Source organism: Rhodnius prolixus, unplaced genomic scaffold (genome assembly GCF_049639745.1).
Source record: "Rhodnius prolixus isolate KJV_2025 unplaced genomic scaffold, Rpr scaffold_2, whole genome shotgun sequence".
NCBI classification, from domain to species: domain Eukaryota; kingdom Metazoa; phylum Arthropoda; class Insecta; order Hemiptera; family Reduviidae; genus Rhodnius; species Rhodnius prolixus.
The window spans coordinates 24,130,703-24,151,952 of record NW_027411592.1 but is presented as its reverse complement, the minus strand read 5'-3'; the positions used below and the strand labels follow the sequence as shown (position 1 = coordinate 24,151,952).

General features: G+C 32.0%; 1 protein-coding gene across 1 annotated transcript in view; it reads right to left on the bottom strand.

Moving 5' to 3' along the window:
* Positions 1 to 4,906: 4,906 nt before the first annotated feature.
* LOC141450513 (uncharacterized) overlaps positions 4,907 to 21,250 on the bottom strand; it is a 25,667-nt gene continuing 9,323 nt past the window's right edge. Inside the window, exons 2-4 of the mRNA XM_074121018.1 lie at positions 8,191 to 8,323; positions 7,002 to 7,131; positions 4,907 to 5,685 (exon numbers count right to left, since the gene is read on the bottom strand). Of these exons, the coding sequence (XP_073977119.1) occupies positions 5,393 to 5,685; positions 7,002 to 7,131; positions 8,191 to 8,323 (556 nt within the window). The 3' untranslated portion in view covers positions 4,907 to 5,392. The remainder of the gene's footprint in view (positions 5,686 to 7,001; positions 7,132 to 8,190; positions 8,324 to 21,250) is intronic.

Here is a 21,250-nt window from a genome sequence, read left to right as displayed (position 1 = left end):
TGGCCTCTGCATAGTAAAACGCTCACAGTTTATCAAACTAATCCGTTTCCTCATTTTCACTTTCGCAATTTTTGACTTCTACCTCTGCATGTTACCGATGGAGAAATCAAACTTCAAGCAGTTCAAACTTCAAACAATGTTAGACCAGTCTTTGAACCAAAATTGATTTTTGCTAACAATAATTTTAAATACGATTTTTAGAGGCAGATAATCGTTAGACAAAATTTAAAATAAAGTCATAGACTGTAAATTTATCTGTATGGAGTTTTAAAAGTAAATATTTATTAAATGTAAATTTATGCTAGATCTAGTTTTATTTCAGTATTTAAAATATAAAGTGAGACATACAATATAAACAAGGAAATATCATTTTTTAAGAAAATATTCTGGAATTTTTCTAACATTCTAAATCGCTGGTATTTCTAAACTTGTGCAGCGTATTTAGCTTTTAGAGGAACTACTTAATGGCAGAAAGTGATTCCAGTCTCTATATAACCCTTATTCTTTGCTGAAAGTTTAAAATGGCCAACATAGAAAAGTTAGAGTAATGTAACACCAAGATATTTTTATGGATAGAGTTAAATTTTCATCTTTCAGCAGAGTTCAGTGCACCTCCTTTTCTGAAATGTAGTACCCTTCTTCTGGCCTAATTTCCAATTAGTTGCCATTGTAGATTATATTTTTCAATGTTTTTAAAATTACTCTATAAGTTATCGCCATTTACAAGGAAATTAATCTTCAACCAACTAAAACTAATTGTTGGATAGTCATTCAATTTACGCAGAGTTCTAACAGAAAATATGAAAATTGAGGGTTGTTCAGAGGTTAGCAGGACTGCACCAATCATTTTGAATTAGCTGTACTATAGGTCAGATTCGAACTAATAAATACCATGTTTTAAGCAGTTATATCTCCAATTCTCCTCGACTAAAATATTGGTATCACCAATTTGGGGGGAGAAAAATACGGAGTTTCGCCCTCTTAAAATCTCTAAAAAAGACAGAGCTGATTTAACCTCATCAAGTTTCACTACCATTTGGTATCATTGTATAATTTTGGATCTAATTATCATTCCAAGTCAGCAAGAGTAGTACATGACATAAATATAAATGGAGGTCAAATTTTCTACACGAAACTGATGAATCCTTCTCTAAAGTTGAATGAAAATCCAATCCGGTTAGAAACTAAAAACTAAACTACTATCAGTGATATTATCCAGCACTGCACTTCCAACCACATTTTCAACGTAAAAATATTATTGCAGATTGCTTTAGGGAGATAAAGAATGAAGAATTTTTTTTAAGAAGGTGAATCAAATAATGAAGAAAAACATTATTTTGTTTTTATTATGTTCTTTAAAATCGTAGCAATGAAATTAATAGTATTGTCAAGATATTCGCGGTAAACATAAAAGAGAAAAAAGGCAATAATCGGTGGAGAAATGATGCATATATAATACGTAATAAAGCTGATCACTGCGAAAATTTCACAATTGTTGCATCAGGTAAATTTGATCTTACTGGTTCAGTTCTCTTGTAATGACATGGTTAAGAAGGGCAAGTTGCACAGATTAATTATTTAGGGAGTCATGTGTTTCACTTTTGGAAAATAAGAAAAAGGAATTTTAGTTTGGTGTATATACATGTAAGACTAGATAGATTGGTAGGTTGATGCCACATATTCCACTTTTACCATTTCCTTTGTGGGAGACTGATTACTTCATATGAAGACGAGTTGGTAGGCTTGCTTGCCACATTATTGTACTAAATAAGTATTTCTTTCATGTTGCATCAATTACACAATTATTTCACATTACTTAACAAATTCTTGGATAGCTTGTGCGAACCCGTTTCCTTCAAACAAGAATTATGTCGCTATTTTAACAAATTTGAGAAATATATAAGCTACATACGGAGCTGAAGTGTGGGGCTCAACCAAACCTTCTAACTCCAAACGCCTGCAGGCACTACAGTCTAAAATCCTACGGAAAATCCTGAATGCTCCATTCTACATCTCTAACCTTACAATACACACTGACCTTCTCATCCCTTTCGTCACTGACCTAATAAAGTCTCGCTACCGCAAATTTCACAGCCTCCTAGCTCTCCATCCTAATCCTCTTGTCCAACAACTCTCTTCTCCTCACCTTCCCGACAATCCTCCTCGTCGCTTGAAGCGAAAATGGCCTAGAGATCTGTTGTGATTAAATCATTTTGAAAGAGTTTCACCAGTGGGTGATTGCTCTAACCATGTCATTACAAGAGAACTGAACCAGTAAGATCAAATTTACCTGATGCAACAATTGTTGCAGTTGTAAATATACAAATAAAGTGAAAAAAAAAAAATATAAGCTACAAGAATTTTATGCATATTACAAGTTTAAAAGCAATAAATACATAGTGGACTTTAATTTACAAACCATGTTAAAAAGATGTTCGGTGTTAAAAAAAAGAACACAGTGTGAACTTTAATGTAACAAGAAGAAAAATATTTTCTCTATTTAACGAAGAGAACTGTAATCTGGAATATATTTATCGATTGTCTTAATATATGTTGCTATCTGCGACAATTTGAAGAAAGCCAGGACATTTCTGGAGTTTTAAGAATGTAAGGACACATTATAAGAATTTCACGAAAGCGATAAATTTTGAATATGCTTAAAATATTAGGAGCCTTCTCAATATGAAAGGGGCTGAGGTCTTTTCGTAGACTGATGACGAACAAGTCTAGTAGACAGATGCTGGAGCAAAAATGGGTGTAAGTTATGAGGCGAAAATTCAGGTGGCCTCAATGATGAAGGTCTCAACTATTCAAAAACACAAGCTTTGCCGAGCAGTCTGAGTTCTGGGGCATGGTACTTCTTCAACATGAAAATCAAAATTGCATTTATACCGTTATTCAAAAAGAATACATTTAGGAGAGGACAGTTAATGACATACTGACCCGACTTAGGACAGGAAATGGCACGACAAACAGTAATAAGAGTAATAATTTCTGTATTCGGCCCGATAATTGAAAATGAAGGACGGAGGAAGACATACTAAAATGGTTGAGGATGGATACAGAATACGATCTTAAGAAGATTGTAAAGCCTCAGTTGCTTAATTATGATGGATTTTATTTTTAAAAGAAAGAGTTTTTCCGGCCATCAGTTTTTAATAAACAAAAGTGGATAGAAGTGGCTATTGTTCAAAGCGATCTTATTGTCAAATTACGAAACTTAACCTTAAGTTTCTCATAGCAAGCACGAGAAAAATCGAAGGACAGATCTGGGAATCGAAACTATGGTCGCAATTTATCTTAGCTCGTCGGTCCCCACAACTAAGAACTAAATTACTTAGCTTCCGCCACACCTAAATACTTCCTTGAGTTAATCGTAAGACGTCTACAATGTGACAAATTCTGTCCTGCAAAATGAAAATTTTCGTACGATTATTTGTCCTCATTAGGATTAGCAACATTTAATGGTAAAATCAAGCTGAATTAGATGAATAACTATCACTGTCAAAAGTTGTTGAAAAAATGTTAAATAATCCCAAAATTTGTTTGATATCACAAGTCATAATTTTGTTTTGTAATTTATACACATTAATTTAATTTCATTATAATCCGAAAACTAGATAAAAATAAGAATTGAAAACAAATCTTAATTAGCAATATCAAAATCCAGCAAAATATTTATTTCCAAAGGTTTTATGTTTAAACCAAGCTTGGAATTAGAATTTAAGATTTTTTAAAAAGAAAAGTAGAATTTCTGTGTATTAATTACCACGTTATAAATCTTTCATTGGGCAATTTTTCGAAAATGGTTTTCTAATCACTTATTTTACAGGTCAATATGACGTTCAAAACACAATTTGTGCACGATTAATGATTTTTGTTTCATGATTTTATAGTAGATGTTCCGCCAATAAATTTACCAAATCACAAAATTTAATAAATGCCAAATATATATATATTTTCATAATTTATTATGAATTAGTCCAAATATATATTTTTGAATCATTTTCATTTTATACATTGATATATATAGGTACACGGTTTTCAATAATATTATAACTGTTTTCAAAGGGAAGAGCAGTCGCTTAGACGCTCAGACTAAAGACTTGATGGATTTGTCGCGGTGCAGAAAAGCTAAAAAAAAACAATTCTTAGCACTTTAATCAAACATTGATCTACGAAACAATGATCAAAAACTTGATTGCCAATAAAGGTGACGTAGGATTCGCTAAATCCTGATTGTATCTCCGAATAAAAGAGAGCATTTGGTTGACTTTGCCACAATAAACTGTTGCACGAGTTAAGTTTAATTGATGGAAAATAATTTTTTAGCATAAATTCTTGGACTGAGTCCCTGACCGGAGTGGTGCTCGTATTATTACTGTCATTTTACAAATTATGTTGCTGAAACAGCACAACTGGGCCTCAAACAAGAAATTATTTTTTTGTACTGAAATTATTTATTTATAATATTTACAAAATTGGTCACAGTTGACTGATTTATATAATAGGCACGTTAAAGTTACAAAAAAAAGAGATGTTTGTCCAATTACAGTAAAAATTTTAACAAATATTTGATTAAGCTAATTTTGATTAATTCATTATTTCGTTATTAGTCTGTCGAGAGTAAACACTAACGACTATCGTCAAACATTCGCTTTAATCCAATTAGCATTTATTTCTTTTATTTTGCATAGTGTATACTTGTAATCAAAATTTCATTTTAAATACAGATCATTTATTACATTTTGCAACTTCTTATTAATGCCGCTTGTATGAGGATTCCACTTTTCCTAATATTTATGTAAATTATATATAAAAAAAATTTGTTTTTCTAGTTTAAATTTTTCATAAAGAACCTGAACAATCAAGTGATTCATGAGGTGGGGGAAATAATCTTTCTTAAAAATTTTATGGCAATAATTTAATTTTGCAAATATTAAAATACCACTCACTGCTCATTTCGTGAAAACCACGGTCTTCTTTACCTTCTACAAAATTACTGGGGACAAACTCAGTTCTTTTTTGGAATATCTTTTTTTTTCTTTTTTGTAAAAAGCCCTTTAATTAGCGATATTTTCTTCTTCCCGGTGGACAATGTAACATTTTTTAATGTTTAAAAATACAATGAATATTGCCAAGTTGGCATAAAAATAAGCCAGAGAAAAATTAATAGTTTAGGTTGCATTAAAAAAGTCCAGAAATGATTTTTTTTTTTAAAGTAAAAAAAATAAAGTATAACTATTAAATTTTTAAACACCCCTAGCGCTTATCTTGAAAATTATCACTTTAGCCAGGGCACCGACCGACTTTTAATGTAATTCATTTGGTAACTGCAATAGTAGAAATTTAATTGTTATCTAGAAACTTGTGGTACATTATGCAGCCGCCGTTAGAATCTCCTGCCCCTTCCTGAGAAAATCCTAGATCTTTGTGGCGGCTCTTCTGCTGGTGGTTCTGTCGATGTTGTTCTATCGTTCCTGTCCACCCCTCCTCTGGAAAATTTACGATCGGAACCTTTAGATTTCCTGCCATTTGACCTTGGCTGTGGCTGTTCTGTTGAAGTTGTACTGGTTGAACTACCTCCATTTGAGTTACCATTACCTCCCAGACTTGCTTGTGCTCTTCGCCTCTTCAGTGCTTCAATCAAATCGGTATTGCTTCTGAATGGACGAACAACTCCTCCTTTAAGCAAATATAAAAAAATATTCATGCATTAAAAATATATTATACATATTTTAGTTTTCAAAATCTGCCTGGGTATATAGGCGTGTATGTATAGTCGAATTCCTCTACTCTTCAAGATCTACCATGCAGTGGTAGTAACAGTATTTGTAGATGTAAAACCGACGTCAGTAAACTGTTTAAAATTTTTTATTAAACGGCACGGAGAGCTGTATGGACCTGTTGCGGCTTTGGACATCATTGGGCATCACGCCTAATAATAATATAAAGCCACTCTATGAATCCTTAAATAGAAGAGAGTAAAATCATATAAACTTTTAAAAGCAGCCATTTTTGAGGCAAGTCAAAAACATTGATCACTTCGAACTATCTTCAGAGCAATGATGATTCTTCTAGAAAGCTAGAAGATTAGCGGCAAGACCCGCAAGTTAAAAAGTATTGTGATATACTAGGTTCGATTCCCGGTTTAGGCTTGAATTTTATTTAATGATTTATAGTAAAGTATGTTTGGGAGTCGCCTCCGCCCTAATTTTATTTTTTATAAAGAAGTTGATTGAATAAGATGGTGACTTTCTAAGTAGCCTCAACTCTATGTTGGACTAAATAGGAATTAGTGAATTATTTAGAAACATGGCTATAAACTTGAGTTATAAGTAAAGATCTGAGGTTTCTATATTTTCTAGTTTTCTACAGTTTTATATTTTGTATAATAGTTTTGGTTTTATTGGTTAATAAATCATTTGTCTGGAAAATATTGAATTAATAGTTGACATAATAAACTGATATGAAGAAATTGATAAAGATATTTCAAATGTGTATATTTTACTTGGATCAGTTTTATAAATTTTTTACACAAAAAAACTTGAATTTCACTGCACGACCAGGGAGAAATTTAGATTACACATTCTTGGCACATAAATACATTATTCAAGCTTCTCACTTTTACTTAAAAAAAACATTGAAAAAAGTTATCACAAAAACCAGATCACATTGGTCAATATGCCATTTCAAAAATAAACATACATTCAATATAAGAGTGTGTAGCAGCGAAAGATGATATAATTTCTCTTCAATAAATTTGAGAAGCAAAGAGCTTATTTTGTTTTTTTAGACATCACCTAAAAATATGAAATGATTGTCGAATTTTAGAAAATTCATGAATTTAGAAATGAAAGGGAAACTCAACTAAGGGTTATTTAGAAACGAGAGGTTCATAAGAAAATCTCTTACATTTTGATCAATTAGCTGCAAAATGTAGAAATTTCACGCTTTATTTTAAGCCCTGCTCAGCCCAAATTATAAGAATTACAAATTACCTCTGATACCCTTCTTTGGAGCTTCAGTGGACGTAGTAGTCGTGACCGGCGCCAGTTGTTCCTCATCATCATATACTACTTCTTCGTATTCTGGTTCTGGTTCAGGCGTAGTGGATGTTTTCGTTGCCACCTAAAAAAAGTATTTTTTCTTTTTTACGTTCGTTGAGTTTTGTGTTACTTGAGGGAATTTTCCAATCACTATTCACAATTTTAAAAGATGCCACTTTGAAGAACCATATTGTTCAGATAAAAGATTCAGATTTGAGAAAGAATAGTCATATACTTTGTATCAGAAAATGCTGGAGCTTGAGAGCATGTTGGTGGTCTAGGCTCAAATGGGCTTCAAGCAGCCTGAAAATCAGCAGGACTGTCAAGCTCTATGAAGAAATGCCTTTCTTAGAGATGGTTCATCAAGTAGTTTGATCTGAACTTTATTGAAATATTAATTATCTCTGTGCTAATACTTCTTTAACTCTCTTCTAACCAATATCTCAGTTTGGAAATCAAAGGAAATGAAGACACCAAGGGAGCTGAAACAAAATGATTGCTACGGATTCAGCCCTTAGGACTGACTGCCTTCCTGCATGCATCTCACATCTACTGCATTATGATTGACTGCACATTTCTATTACATTGTAGTTTTATATATTTGTATCTGACAAATAATCAGGAACTGAGGTAAGGAAACTGCTGAATAACTAGTCGCGTTGCATTCGCTAGCTTTATTATTTAATTTAATTATTTGTGGAAATTCAAACCTTAACCTCCTCTCTTTATGAGCCTCCACAGTTCACTCGGCGGTGATGGGCAGTGTTGTTTATTTAGAGAGTGCATTGACACCGGCTCTCAATTACTCCAGATGTTGATGGGCCTTATTTAAATGTATATATACATTGAGTTGGTTAAATTTATTAAAATCTTTTACTTGAATCGCGTGATAATAATCCACCAGCTTTATTTTGAAAATTTATTTGTGTTTTTATAGGTGTACCAAGTTAAAGAAGAAGAAGTTCTTGAATATTATACTATATTGGGATGGCAATGGGGTGCCCATCAATACTTTAAAGTAAAAGTTGATTAAGCTGTTGTTAAATTCATCTAATTACTTTCCATCACCTTCCATAAATTGTTATATTTAAAGAAGGTTAAAAAATAAATTCTAGAATAATGAAATTAAAGAGATTCTTACCGACTGTTTAGCAGCCGCTCTGTTTGGAACTATTGGCCCTCTAGGAGTGCGTAGTCGAGACGGCGATCTACTATCCACATCCTGGTAGTCTTGACACCGTGTCAGTGATAGGAGACAGCAGAACAGCAGCAACCTGAAAAAAAATATTTTTTTTTTAATGAAATTTTAAACGGACTCCAAGATTTTCCATGGGAGTGAATATATTACTTCTCAAAGACATAAGCCGGAACTAAAAATATAGGCGATTACTTATTACAAGAAAGTTAATAAAAAGTCCAGAAAAAAAAATCTGTTCTAGGTTGATAAGCAATGAAATAATTGAAGAATTTTCAAGAAAATTGGTCATTCATTATGCATCCATAACTGCGTAGAAGACGATTACTTGATTAACCTTAATTTTTTTTCTTTCTAGGATTCTCTTACAGCAAAGAGATATCACTGACCGAAGGCAGCCTGTGCACAGAAATACGTTCCAAGTGCCAGTGATGTTAAAGCGCCATAAATTAATTAGTAAAAAAGTTTTCTCTTCAACAATTTCAATTTTTGTTTGCGTTTGTTCTTTGCCTAATGTACCAACATCATATTACCTTGATGGCAATCACCAAAGATGTTTAAAACGCTCCTCTTTCTTAACTTGTATCGCCTCTATTAATACTTTTTCTTACATTCTTAAATTTAAAAAAAACTATTTTATTTGTATTTGTCAAGAGCTGCTTTGTTTATAATAATTTGGGATAACTCATTTGGGATTTATATACAGATTTTAAAAAGTATACAAAAGTCTAATTAAAATGATTACTAACATATACAAAATAAAAACAATACAAGGGAGCCGAGATTAAAATTAGAGTCGCAAACTGCGCTTATGTTATGTTGCTGTTCAGCAGAACATAAATTTATAAAAGAATTCATAAATTGTAATCTGCTCATCTACCAAGAATCAATGTTAGGTAAAATTGAATGGTTATCTAAGGCGTTTTTCACACCTCTGTGACATTTAATAGGAGAAGAAAGATATTTGTTTCATTAAAGTCTCTAATGACAGAAGGAGTGTGAAGATTGTTAGCAACAAACTGCATTAGCAAAATAAACTATAGCTTAATGAATAATGAATATTGGTACGTGAATTACCTTATTTAAAAATGTCAGATAAGTCAAACCAAGGACGCTCCACATTGATTCAAATTCAGTAGTTAATTTTGGCAGGTAATTTGAAAATTTGTAAATATTACTTGCTACTTTATTTTTCATCTTAATTTGTAAATGTTTCTTAAGTTTATTAGATGAGAATTTGACATTTTATTAGTTATTATTTTTATTTTTTGGTAGGAGTAGATGTTACTATCTTTGCCCAGACTTCTCCGCAGGTCAGTGTGAATGGCAACCTCCAACGTTCAGAGTGTGTATTTGTGCAACCCAATCTGGTTTTACACCTTTTAAAAGCGCACGATTATTCCAGAAAAGATGGCCATTAGGCGGGAATAATCTGCTCAGTGCCCCCTGTACAGATTGGACTAAGGAAAAATAAATTACTCCTGTTTGTTTGCAATTGTTTGATTGCTACACTAAGCACAATCTGGTGATGCATTCAGCAAATTAGGTATTAGGATTAGAGAAAATCAACGATTTTCGTGTCTATTATGTTTCAAAATTAAAGCCTTGTTGAGTAAAGTTTAAATATTAAAACTTTAAGTCCTGACCATTTCAATATTCCGCTAATAACTTTTTAACTGTAAGAAAGAAAATGAAAGATTGAAGAAGCATTTCAAAACTAAAATTTTGATTATTAAAACACATTCATTATTTACTTCTCTTTTTAAAGCAATGATAAAAAAAAGACCCCGCATGGGGTGTCTGTTGCACTTGGGGTCCCCAAGTTGGGGAGTAGCGACCCCACCCCCACGGGTCACCATAGTACAGTACACCATGCACTCTCACTAGAACAGTTAATGTCATATTCACACTACACACACATTTCACACAGAACACATAAACTTTTAGCAAGATAAATGAATTAGTTTGATTGTAATGCTCCCTTTACTTCAGCTAAAATTAGTTCAACAAAGTATATACACATTACTATTGGAATCGGGAAAATTTGCATTTCTTATTATAAAAGATTAATCATGAGTAGTTATCTTCATTCGGTGAAGGACACTATCACCATAAGGCATCATGGTATCCTGATGACCTTGCATGCGTCACGCAATGTCCACTAACATATCTGGACATTGATGAGATAATGGCAATAATAGTGCCAGAGAATGGATCAGTTACTGTGAGCAAAGAACAAGAGGTCAAAGTAAGATTGAACAGAATTAAACGAGATAGAAAGAAGCTTAAAACATTCAAACTGATCCTGGATGTTTTTGTATTTCCCAATATTTTTCGTAACTATTGACTGATTAGTCCCACAATCAGACACCTGGTGCCAACGTACAATTCTTTTTTTCTATTTGGCAACTCTAAGTGCTTAGGTTAAAATAAAAAATGTCTAGCAGCAGTTTTCAATTATTTTTATTATTTTAGTTATACGAAATCCCTAATTTTTGGGCGTTTACTTCATTTGTTTTCGATAAATTTTTAAAATTCTTAAAGTCTGAAAAAATATTTATAGTAATTAGTTTCCATCTTATTGGAGTTGGCATTAATATTATACAATAAGACAATAAGTCTAAGTTAAAGAAGGAAAAGGAAAAGGAAATAAGTCTAAGGAAAATTAAGTCTAAGTTAGAGGAGTTCTTATAACAAGAGACATTAGAAATCCCCCTGTTATGATCCTGATTAAAGTATCCTTCCTATGTATTGTCAAAGGAAACCAAATGCTTAAGTCATAAAGGAGGATTAGCCCTATATTTTAAAGAAAATTTGGGAATTTTATCTTTTTTAGAAAAAGAGAAAAAAATTGTCAAAGTTGTCGATGTTATGCTTTTTCGTGCACTTTTTTGGCGATCAAGGGTACAACCGGAGGGCTTTAATGTTGCTAAATTTTCAAATGTGAAAAGAATAAAATCTTTCTGTAATTTCATGTCAGGTTTCCTCGTCTTTCTCTTTTGTTGTAGGTTTATGAATGAAAAGAAAGCTCTGGTGTAGGCAATAAATTTGTAGATCTTAGTCGAAGATGGTGCAGGAAAGATAGAATCTTCTGAAAGATTGGAACGCTCTATCTTCCAGGAAGGATATCTGTATCGCGAGAGAACACTGTCTGGGCAGAAAGTGCACTGGAAAATTTCCGTGTGCCCATTACCTAGGATTTTGACGTGGTTAAAAACAAAAAATATTTGTGAATCACGGGAAACGAGGAAGTTGTTCAGTTAGTCATATTAAGGCGCCCCTCTTTCCTTCATGTGAACAACTTTCGGATGAATTTGACAGAACACTCTCAGAAGCAAGGAAAATGTTTACTTACCTGCGACAAGATTACAGAAATCGGATTTACTTCCGAATCTTGCTTCCATAAGAATTTTTAATAAAATACCAGTGAATGTAAGACAGTTGGAAATTAAAAAATTTGAGATAATTTAAAAAAAATTTGTAATAACCAACTGTTTTTATAGTGTGAGAGAATTTACTGAGGTAAACTGGGGACCTGGCGATTTCGAACTGAAGTGAACAGTATTATCGTCAGGGTAAGGTTCAGTGTTGGTTCAGTTCGTAATTTATATCACAGTCATTCACTAAATTTGTTCACTATTTGTACTATGAAAACTTGATTTTTGACGTGCCTTTTGTATTTCTATATATTCAGGCAATAACTAGGTAAATAAATAAAAACAATAAAAAATAAATCCTTAGCTAACAGTTTAGAAGACCTATTTTGTAAGAGCGGAGATGAAAAAAGAAATCCATTTGTTTTCCCATGGATTAGAGCTTGAGCTTATTTTAACAATTGTAGAACCTGTTTTTTCTTTAGATATTTTTCGTTTAGATTAGATTTTAATCATTTTAGTTGGATCATCTCTTGGCTGAAGATTGGTTTAAGTCCCACTCCGCCGAACAATCTTTTTCTAGACTACACTTACACAAACTTTTAATCATCCGAAAATATCTGTACATTTACCACATAGCCTGTTAAACGTTTTCAAACACAACTGGAGGTTATGGTTACAGAATAAAAATCAAACTCTAGTCCTATTTCACACCAATAAAGAAAGAACATTTTATATCGATTGATTTTAATTTTCCGAATTAAACCATTATGTAAATGAAATATGTATGGAATTACTATTTTTTTTATTAAGTTAGAGAGAGGTTTTCAATGCCGGGTCGACCTACATTTTTTATAGTTCCGCAATCCCTGGTGTGGCCCCAATTAGTCGCGCAATTCTAGATTTCCATTCGGAGCTGTAATATCGTATAGCTGGATACCAATAATTATAAGGAAAGGATTTCAGATTTATTTTATTTAAAAAAAAAATTCAATTTCTACTTTTATTTTTTATCTTCATTAATTTTAATATTTTAAGAAATAATATACTTTATGAAAATTTAGATTTTTCATCTTTTTTAATATCAAATGTTTTATTAAAAATATCTTACAGTAAGAGTAAACAATTTCCTTGTTAGCTACTTCTCCAGTCATAAATCTGAAATGCTATGACGTTGCCTGGAGTGTAGGTTGATCACCTTGCAAGTGCTTTTTGTTTGGCAATTTTGTATTTTTGACAAAATAAAAAAATGTTGAAATTATTGTTTTGTGCCAATAAAATTACAGTAAATGTTTGCCTTACGATAAAAGTTATTGTATTCTCCCGATTTATTCTGTAATAAATAATATATATAGGAATATTTATGTACATATATTACGTTGTCTGAAGAAGAGAGAACTGCAGACATTATCAATTTATTATTAACTATGGGAATAAACAGAATCTTTCATTGGACCTTTAGGGTTAATCATTTCCTTATCAAATAAGATACGTACTAAAATAATATATGATAAAAAATGGATTCTATATTTAAAGAGAGGCTAATACTTAATATACGAAGAACTGTTAATTGCGTTATAAATAAATAATGCTTGGGCTAAAACAAACGTACCTACATGGCACAGTCTTTATTACATAACAACTAACACTCTGGCTCTCAAGTTAGAAGAATTCCAAACCGGTTATCCCCAAAGTAACTTCTGATTCTAATGGAATGTTTTCTGCTGTAATGAATAATATATATATATATATATATTTTTTTTTATAATTAAGCCTGCCTTTTTATAATTAAAATTTAGCTTTTGAAATTTGCAGAATTTTTTGCTACTTTTTTTGTTTCAAAGGAAAATGTACCAATCAATTTAAGATTATTAAATTATGTTACATGAATTAGTTCCAAACTAACCACTTACAACTTTTAGATCTCGTGTACTTTTTATTATTGCGTGTAGCTATTATCAGCGCCATCCCTGGCTTTCTTGGGGACGGGAAAAACTAAAAGAGTACCCTCATGATAAATTACTTTTCATAAGTACGTCAAATAAAACCTAAACTAGTGCTAATATAAATAACAAAATTAAATTTAAGAAATAAATGAACACTCGAATAAAAGTTAGACAAGTACCACAATAATAACTTTAGTTTTTTCTTGGGTAAAACGTTAGGTGATTGAAATCCTATGTAAAATACCAAAATTAACCAACTAAAAATAGTCATTCATTGTAAAACGTTTTTGCATCTAAAATACTAAAAACCTAGTAGTAAAATATAAGTAATTTTCGTTTTTCATTACCAAAAAATAAAATATACTTTACTCTGCAAATGAAGGCAGTTCTCAGTAAAGGAAACTATTTCTGGGCAAAGAATTCTTAAAAGAATAAACATCTTCAACAGCATGTTTGTTCAGATCATTATTCCCTAAAATAGTTGGAATTATTTTAAAGAAAATCTCTAAAAAAACAATAGGAAAAATCCATTTAGTAAAGTAGGGATTCTTCTGTTTCAGGTATTTTGTTCGTTAAGTTATAGATGGATTCCCGATTGGAACCAATCCGAATATAAAGTTTCAGCTTTCTGCGATATTTTTGTTTAGGTGATATTTCGCGAACTCACACAATCTTCTAAAAAAACACTTTTTCAAATTCAATAGAGATATTTCATGTAAAAAATCATGGGGGGGGAAAAAGGACATAAAAGACACAATAATGGTCGGTGCCTAAATAAAATGAAGCTCCATTATTCAGTAAATGAGCGTACCTATAAAAAGTCGTTAATTTTCCTGACTCTACGAGTACATACCAACTAAATAATTTAACCTTGGAATACCGAGTTAAGATTGAGATTTTTTTTTTGTAAAACATCATTAAAATTCTGAGCTTTTGATAACTAGATCACTTTGCTACTTGGTTTTGCCAAATTACATTGACCTTCTTTACCTTGCTAGTTCTGTTAGCCTCCAGATAGAGTACTCTACTGTTCATCACTGATCTATGAGCTGTGTGATGCTTTTAGGAAATAAAGGAACTAACTGTACGCCATTACACCCGGCATCTCCACGTGCAAATAGTTGGTGGCCGGGTTCTGAAAACGTGCATACCACGTCGTTCGCACTAAGCTGGCCATTAACGTTTTGCATTTCAGGGAACTAGTGGACTTTTTGCTAAGAAATGGCGAATCGAGCCAGGATGGGAATTAAATTTTATTATATCATTTATTATCATTTAAGGTTAACTGATTTTTTTCTGCTATAAACTCTACCTTTCCTAATGTTAATTGTTTCTTTTGTCATACTTAAAAATAGATCCAGAAGGACCGGAACGTTTCAGTAACTGTACGAGAAATTAAAAAATATAAATCTGCTATACTAAAATAAGTTTTCTTTAAATTACTTTTTTTTTTTTGTAATTACTTCAATTAAAGTAAAGAAAAACAGCGTTTTTGTTGATCAATTAGCGTTTCTCATGATCATTTGTGCTTGTATGAAAACAAATCAATTGTAAATCAAAATAAAATGTAAATTTAAAATAGCTAAAATCCAATTAATCAATATTTCTTTTAAGTTGTAAGAACTTTCTCACTCAATAGAGAGGATCATATTAAGAAAAAAATTAATTTTGATTAATAATGAACAGCGTAAAAGATTTTTTCCAGCACTGCGGACGGGTGTAATCACGTTTTCAGACCTAATAGAAAGTAACTTACAAAAATAGTAACAACGAAAAAGAAATAGTATAAACAAAGATTTCTCTCTTGGAAAAAGAAAATCAAAAACTTTGGAAAAGAGAAACAGAAAAACAAATTTAAAATTTACTCTGGTTAACTAAAACTCTACGAATGAAATAAATCAATAAAAATATCAATACTTTGGTACTGCAGCAGTACAATAATCATTCGGATTCAACTAATCTATTTTTTTAAAAAACTAAATCATTTAAATATTTGCATCTCAGAAATAAAAATTTGAGAAAATATTTCTATATAATTCTTAATTCTTATTGCACTCACAACAGAATCCACATGTGATCATTAAACATACAAATTAAAAGTTTTAAGCCACTGGCAATCCAAAAGGTAATACTACAATAAGTAAAAACTCTTTTGAGATTATGTTGGTTCATTAAATTTAATTTTTCAATTTGAATTTTGCCAGGAAATTCCAAAATAAAGTTATTTATCACTGGAGATACAACAAATAGTTTAACACTGGAGATGCAAGAAATAGTTTAACACTGGAGATGCAACAAATAGTTTAGCACTGGAGATACAACAAATAGTTTAACACTGGAGATACAACAAATAGTTTAACACTGGAGATACAACAAATAGTTTAACACTGGAGATGCAACAAATAGTTTAACACTGGAGATGCAAGAAATTCTAAATTCTGATCTAAGTGGCAGTTAAAATAGACAAAATTTAGATACTTTCTTTTCTTCTTTGTAAACATTTAACTGTGGATAAGATGAGAGGTTGATTTCTTGTTCCCAGTTTATTATAATTTATTGGTTATTTTCTCTTTTCTGTCTAGTTTCAGGACAAAGTAAACTTTTTAAGTAGAAACGACTAACCGTTTGTTCTAAATAGAAGTCTTCCTAGCTGGTTGTCTTATCAATTTTAGAAAATAGATTTCGCTCGTGACGCAACTGATTGGAAGATATTAAAATATTAAGTTTGTGCTTTTTTTTGTTCATGTTTTCCTGTAAAATGTTCCTGTAAAGTTTAAGTAATAAGTAATTTTACTTAAAATAATCTTAATTTCAATGAATGAATTGAAATTAATAGTTTCTAGCCGTCCTCTCAAGAATGTTGAACACAAAGTTGCTGGATCCTGTATGAACGCGAGCAGGGCAAAGGTGCAAGTGGAAAGGTGAAAGGTTATGGCAACTTTCCTTTGAGGAAGAAGTCAGGTGAAAGGAATCGAAAAACCACTTAGGTTTGAGCAAAATTTGGATTTGTTTAAAAAGAATTATTTTCAGTATGTTAGAAGAATAAGGCGCAAGAATCTTACAGACCTCGCACTTAAATTTCTGCCCTGCCTTTGTTTTCCTCTCGGCTAGTTCGTCCGACTATCATAACCTCGAGGTCTTCCCTCTCCGGCCATATTACCTTCTCCTATTCTTTTCATGTGGCCCAATTAAATTTAAGGGCTGTGTACATATCTTCTTGCTTAAACAACTGCTGCAATTTCAACTTTGTTTCGGGCATACTATTGTCTTGCTTAGGATCTTATAATAAAACGAAACCGCACATATCAAGAAACTATTCGGTTAGTACCCATAGCTCCAGCGAAGAACATTATAGTTGGTCCAAAAGAGATACACTCCATTCTTTTTACTAACCTGCTTTTTCCATTAAAGTAGGAATTTATGGGAAGTAAATAAGATCTGAAATCTGTAGTAGACAATGAACCAAATATTATATCAGATGTTGAATGTAATCATAAAAGTTTTATACAATCTTAGACCCCTTAGGCAGTCTGTATGCATTGACCTTCACAATGTCCTTGAGAGATGTCTAAATCAAAAGTCAAAATTGATTTAATCTAAAGAAAGCATTAAACTCACGTATTTTAAGAAGAAAAAAAAAAGAAGACCTTCTCGCGTCTCCCAGAAAAAGAACAAGTTTAATTCGCCAATGGAAAGAAGATAAAGATTACAATGCACTCCATGGATCATTTATTTCCTTTATAGTTGGTTATGAATACAAGATTACCTCCAAGCTGGCTTCTAAATGACAAGTATAGGAGTGGCACTTGGTAGTTTGCCCTCCCATGTTCCTTCAAGGTTACCACGTCTGATATGATCTGCTTCTGTTTTTAATTTATGCATCACATTCAGATACAACGCAAAGTGTTTGGGTAAAAAAACAAATCTTTGATGCACTAACTTTTCAATAATCACCAAATAACTGTTTTACAAACGTTCAAATTAACATGCCATTACAATACATACTGCATTGTTCTTTGAAATTTGTTTTATCATTTCCATTCCTTTTTACAGTTATGTAAGAATATAATATAACAACGGGAATAACATAAATGTTATTTTTATCCAGTAGACTTTTTGCTGTTGCTAAATGTAGTCTTTTTCGTTACTAACGAGTACCACCATAACTTTTGTACTGTAAACGGCTTAGCGTGTCATCGTTCCATTGTTGAGGGAATCCTTCGGTTAAGGAACCCTTGGCCTCTGAATAGTGTTCATCCACTTTCTAACTCTCATCTGTATCTGTTAATCTATGTAGATCTGTAATTGGAGAATTTTGAATGCTTTGATGGCTGTTCAGGTGGAAAAAGCATCATACTTCCCCCGAATTGCGGTGAGCATTATTATATTCTCCTCCTGATTCTTGAAGTTCAAGGTCAGCGTCATTCTTGGAAGAATGAGCATTGTTGCAGTTTTTATGTTAGCGTGGATTTGTAAGTGGCGGATCCCAAGGTTGAATCCCCGCGTGCAGCTACTTTAGTAAAGTATGTGCTTCCACCCTCGATACCACGATACCTAATTGGAAGAGTCGGAAGTTAAGTTTCGCCTGAAAAAATTGGTGATTACATAATATACTGTTTTTAATTCATGGATTTGAAGAGTATTAATTCCACATACTAATTAGCTAACCTAATCAGGCTTTAGGCTTGCTAAACAATGGAAATCATTGGATTGCAGAGTATTGAAGAAGGAGCTCCTTATAACTTGCTTGGGAACTGTTTTAAATGCAAGAATAGATTATCGAATTACAAAAAGCGACAAGTAGAGTCAGAATGTTTGTCAGAAGCAATTATCACAATCGTCCAACAATCATTGTCAGAACCACTTACAGCTCACTTGGTTTGTCTTCGCCTGCTAGATGTGGAATTGTCTTTCAAAACAAAGAGCATCTCAGAAAGATCAATTATTAGCAAGGGGGTACTGTGTCTGTTAAAGGTGTGAAAAGTACATTGAAAGATATAAGGGCAAACGATGACCTTATGGAGAGGCTATAAGATTTTTTCCATTCTTTCCCTCTAATAGGTAACTTACTCCAGGGATTGTGATTTTCGAGTCTTCACAAGAATTATCCGTCCTGAGGCACCCTCAGTTCTTCTACTACTCCCAGATTACTTAGACTTCTGGGACTAGACGGAGTAGTGAAGCAGCTGAGGGAGTGTTTCGCCTAGCACAAGTAAGAGACACAGCAGATCTGGAAGGCCGCAATGCAAGTTTTACGAAAAGATCGACACAGTAAACTATCAACTCCTAAACAAGCTTGATTGCCTCAAATATTCTCAAGCTGAAAAATTGGTGCACCGGTCATGATTTTAAGAAACCTGAAGAAATGTTGTCAACGCCATGGAATTCCTCGGATGTGGTTAATGGTAAACTGAATTCACATACTTCAGAAACCTTTAGTTTGAATTAGAAGAAAGAAGACTGCGGTTTCTGCTTAAGTTCTGCTTCTCAATTATAATTAGTAAATGTCAAACAGGTAGAATAGATTTTATCACATGGCCAGTTCTTGCGGTTTGGGCCTTGCATCTAATAGTAAAAACCACGAATGGAGTTCCCAATAAAGCGCGTATTATTGTGAGGAAGATTTTTTCTAGGTGATTACAATATGATATTTAATGTTTCATTTCTATTTGAGAAAACGTATTTTATTATTTTATGTGAGATAAATACACAATTTATTCCAAAGATAAAATATTAAAAATTGTAGGTTCCTAATGTAAATTAAAGAGTGATGAGCTAGCAACCTCTTATTGCAAGATACCCTAGCCAGATCCAGATAGGGCAGGAGTCGGCAACCTATTTTAAGTAGAGAGCCATTTTTCCTTAAATAATTTTAATAAATCTTACCAAGAGCCGCAGAGATGATAGTGTAAACAACTCTGTAGATCATTTGAACTTGCAAATTATTATTTTATGATATTCAACAACCTTTAGGTAAATGTTTTAAAACTGTTCGGTAGGACAGTGGTAGAAAGGGTTGATCGTCAACTTTGACAATTTTATATATTTATTTTCACATATTCAAAGTAAATAAACGAATAAATAATAACTAAACCTTTATTTGAATGAAAATGGTAGCAGTCTTTTATAATTACGTACTTTGTTTTAATATAATTCTATTCAATTTCAAACCTATCACATTTAAAATCATTTTTGGAAAAAAATATCTTTACTTTAATAAATGAACTTTTCATTTGTTTCAATAAAATTGAAATATACAATTTATTTTGGACAGGCTGAAGAGCCACACAATTTGGATAAAAGAGCCGTATGCGGCTCGCGAGCCGCGGGTTGCCGACCCTTGAGATAGGGTATGAAATTGGCACTGATGAAAACGGCAATGACTAGTTTAATTATAAATATTTGTAGGAAAAGAATTAACTTATTTTATTATTATAATAGTTAGTTTAAAATTTTAAAATATAGTAGTGCGAAAATTAAAATGATAAAAATTCATTAAAAAAAAAAGTAAAAGTTACATTTAAAAGTATTTCTGTAACCTTTAGAGGCGATGTTGAGATGCTGCTTCCTTTCACTAGCCAACACGTGAACACAGACTGTCAAGAATCTACCATCTTAGATCTGTATTGTACAGAATTACGTCTCTTTTAATTTTATTACCATATATGTAATTAATGTTAAATGATTTTTTTTTTTTGTAAATAATTAAAAACACTTTATTATGCGCAAATTATTGAAAAATGAAAACGTAATTATACCTACTGATTAACTACGAGAGTAGTGTACAAGCTTTAAAAGTTGACATACTTTACTACAAAATATTTGTTAACACTCTGACGACTTAATCGTATTAAAATTCTTAAGGATTCTAGCTTTAACATTTTTTCAAATTTCGAAAATGTATTGAACGTAGTACATTCCTAATGGCATTATCCAGATCGTAAAAGGGCTCATAAACCGAAATGATATTTTAGGGAAAACCTACACCACTATCTATCCACATGGTGCTTCTTTTTTATATTATTACGATATTTAATGTATTAGGATGTTTAGAGATAATAGTAATAGGCATTTTAAAAAATCTCGGAATTTACGCTACACATTTCAAAAAAGAAATAGCACTGGTCCCAGATTATTTTGAAGTGATCTTAAAAAAGAAAAATACCCACCCCTCATCCAGAAATGGCCTTAATAGAATTTTACAGAAAAAATGATTCAAATAAAAGTAATAACAGACTCCCACGAGTCAAGTGCGTGTGTTTAATCAAAATCGTTGAAGTCATTTTCAAGAAAATGGTTAAGTTATTTCCATCGCTAAGTTCAGTCTAAGAAAAAAATCAATTCTAAGTTACAGACTCAAAATCTAAATGTAAAGTTTCAACACTTTGAGATGTTTGGGTTTGTGAAATTTTGTAAAAATTTACAGAACATTTTCTAAAAACCACTTTTTGTACTAACTTTTTGAGCGTATCTCAAAATGGAAATTTACTTGAATTGAAATAGCCCTTGAGTACAGAACAAAATTAAAGCAATGGAACATTGAAAAATATATAAGGGGGTATTGTTCAGTTGGGATGAACTAAATTCAAGGGCTACTTTATCAGGGGAGATCCAAGCTATAATTAGAAATTCGTCCAGCAAGAAGAGAGAGTTATAAAAATAAACAGATTTGGTAGTATTTGTTAC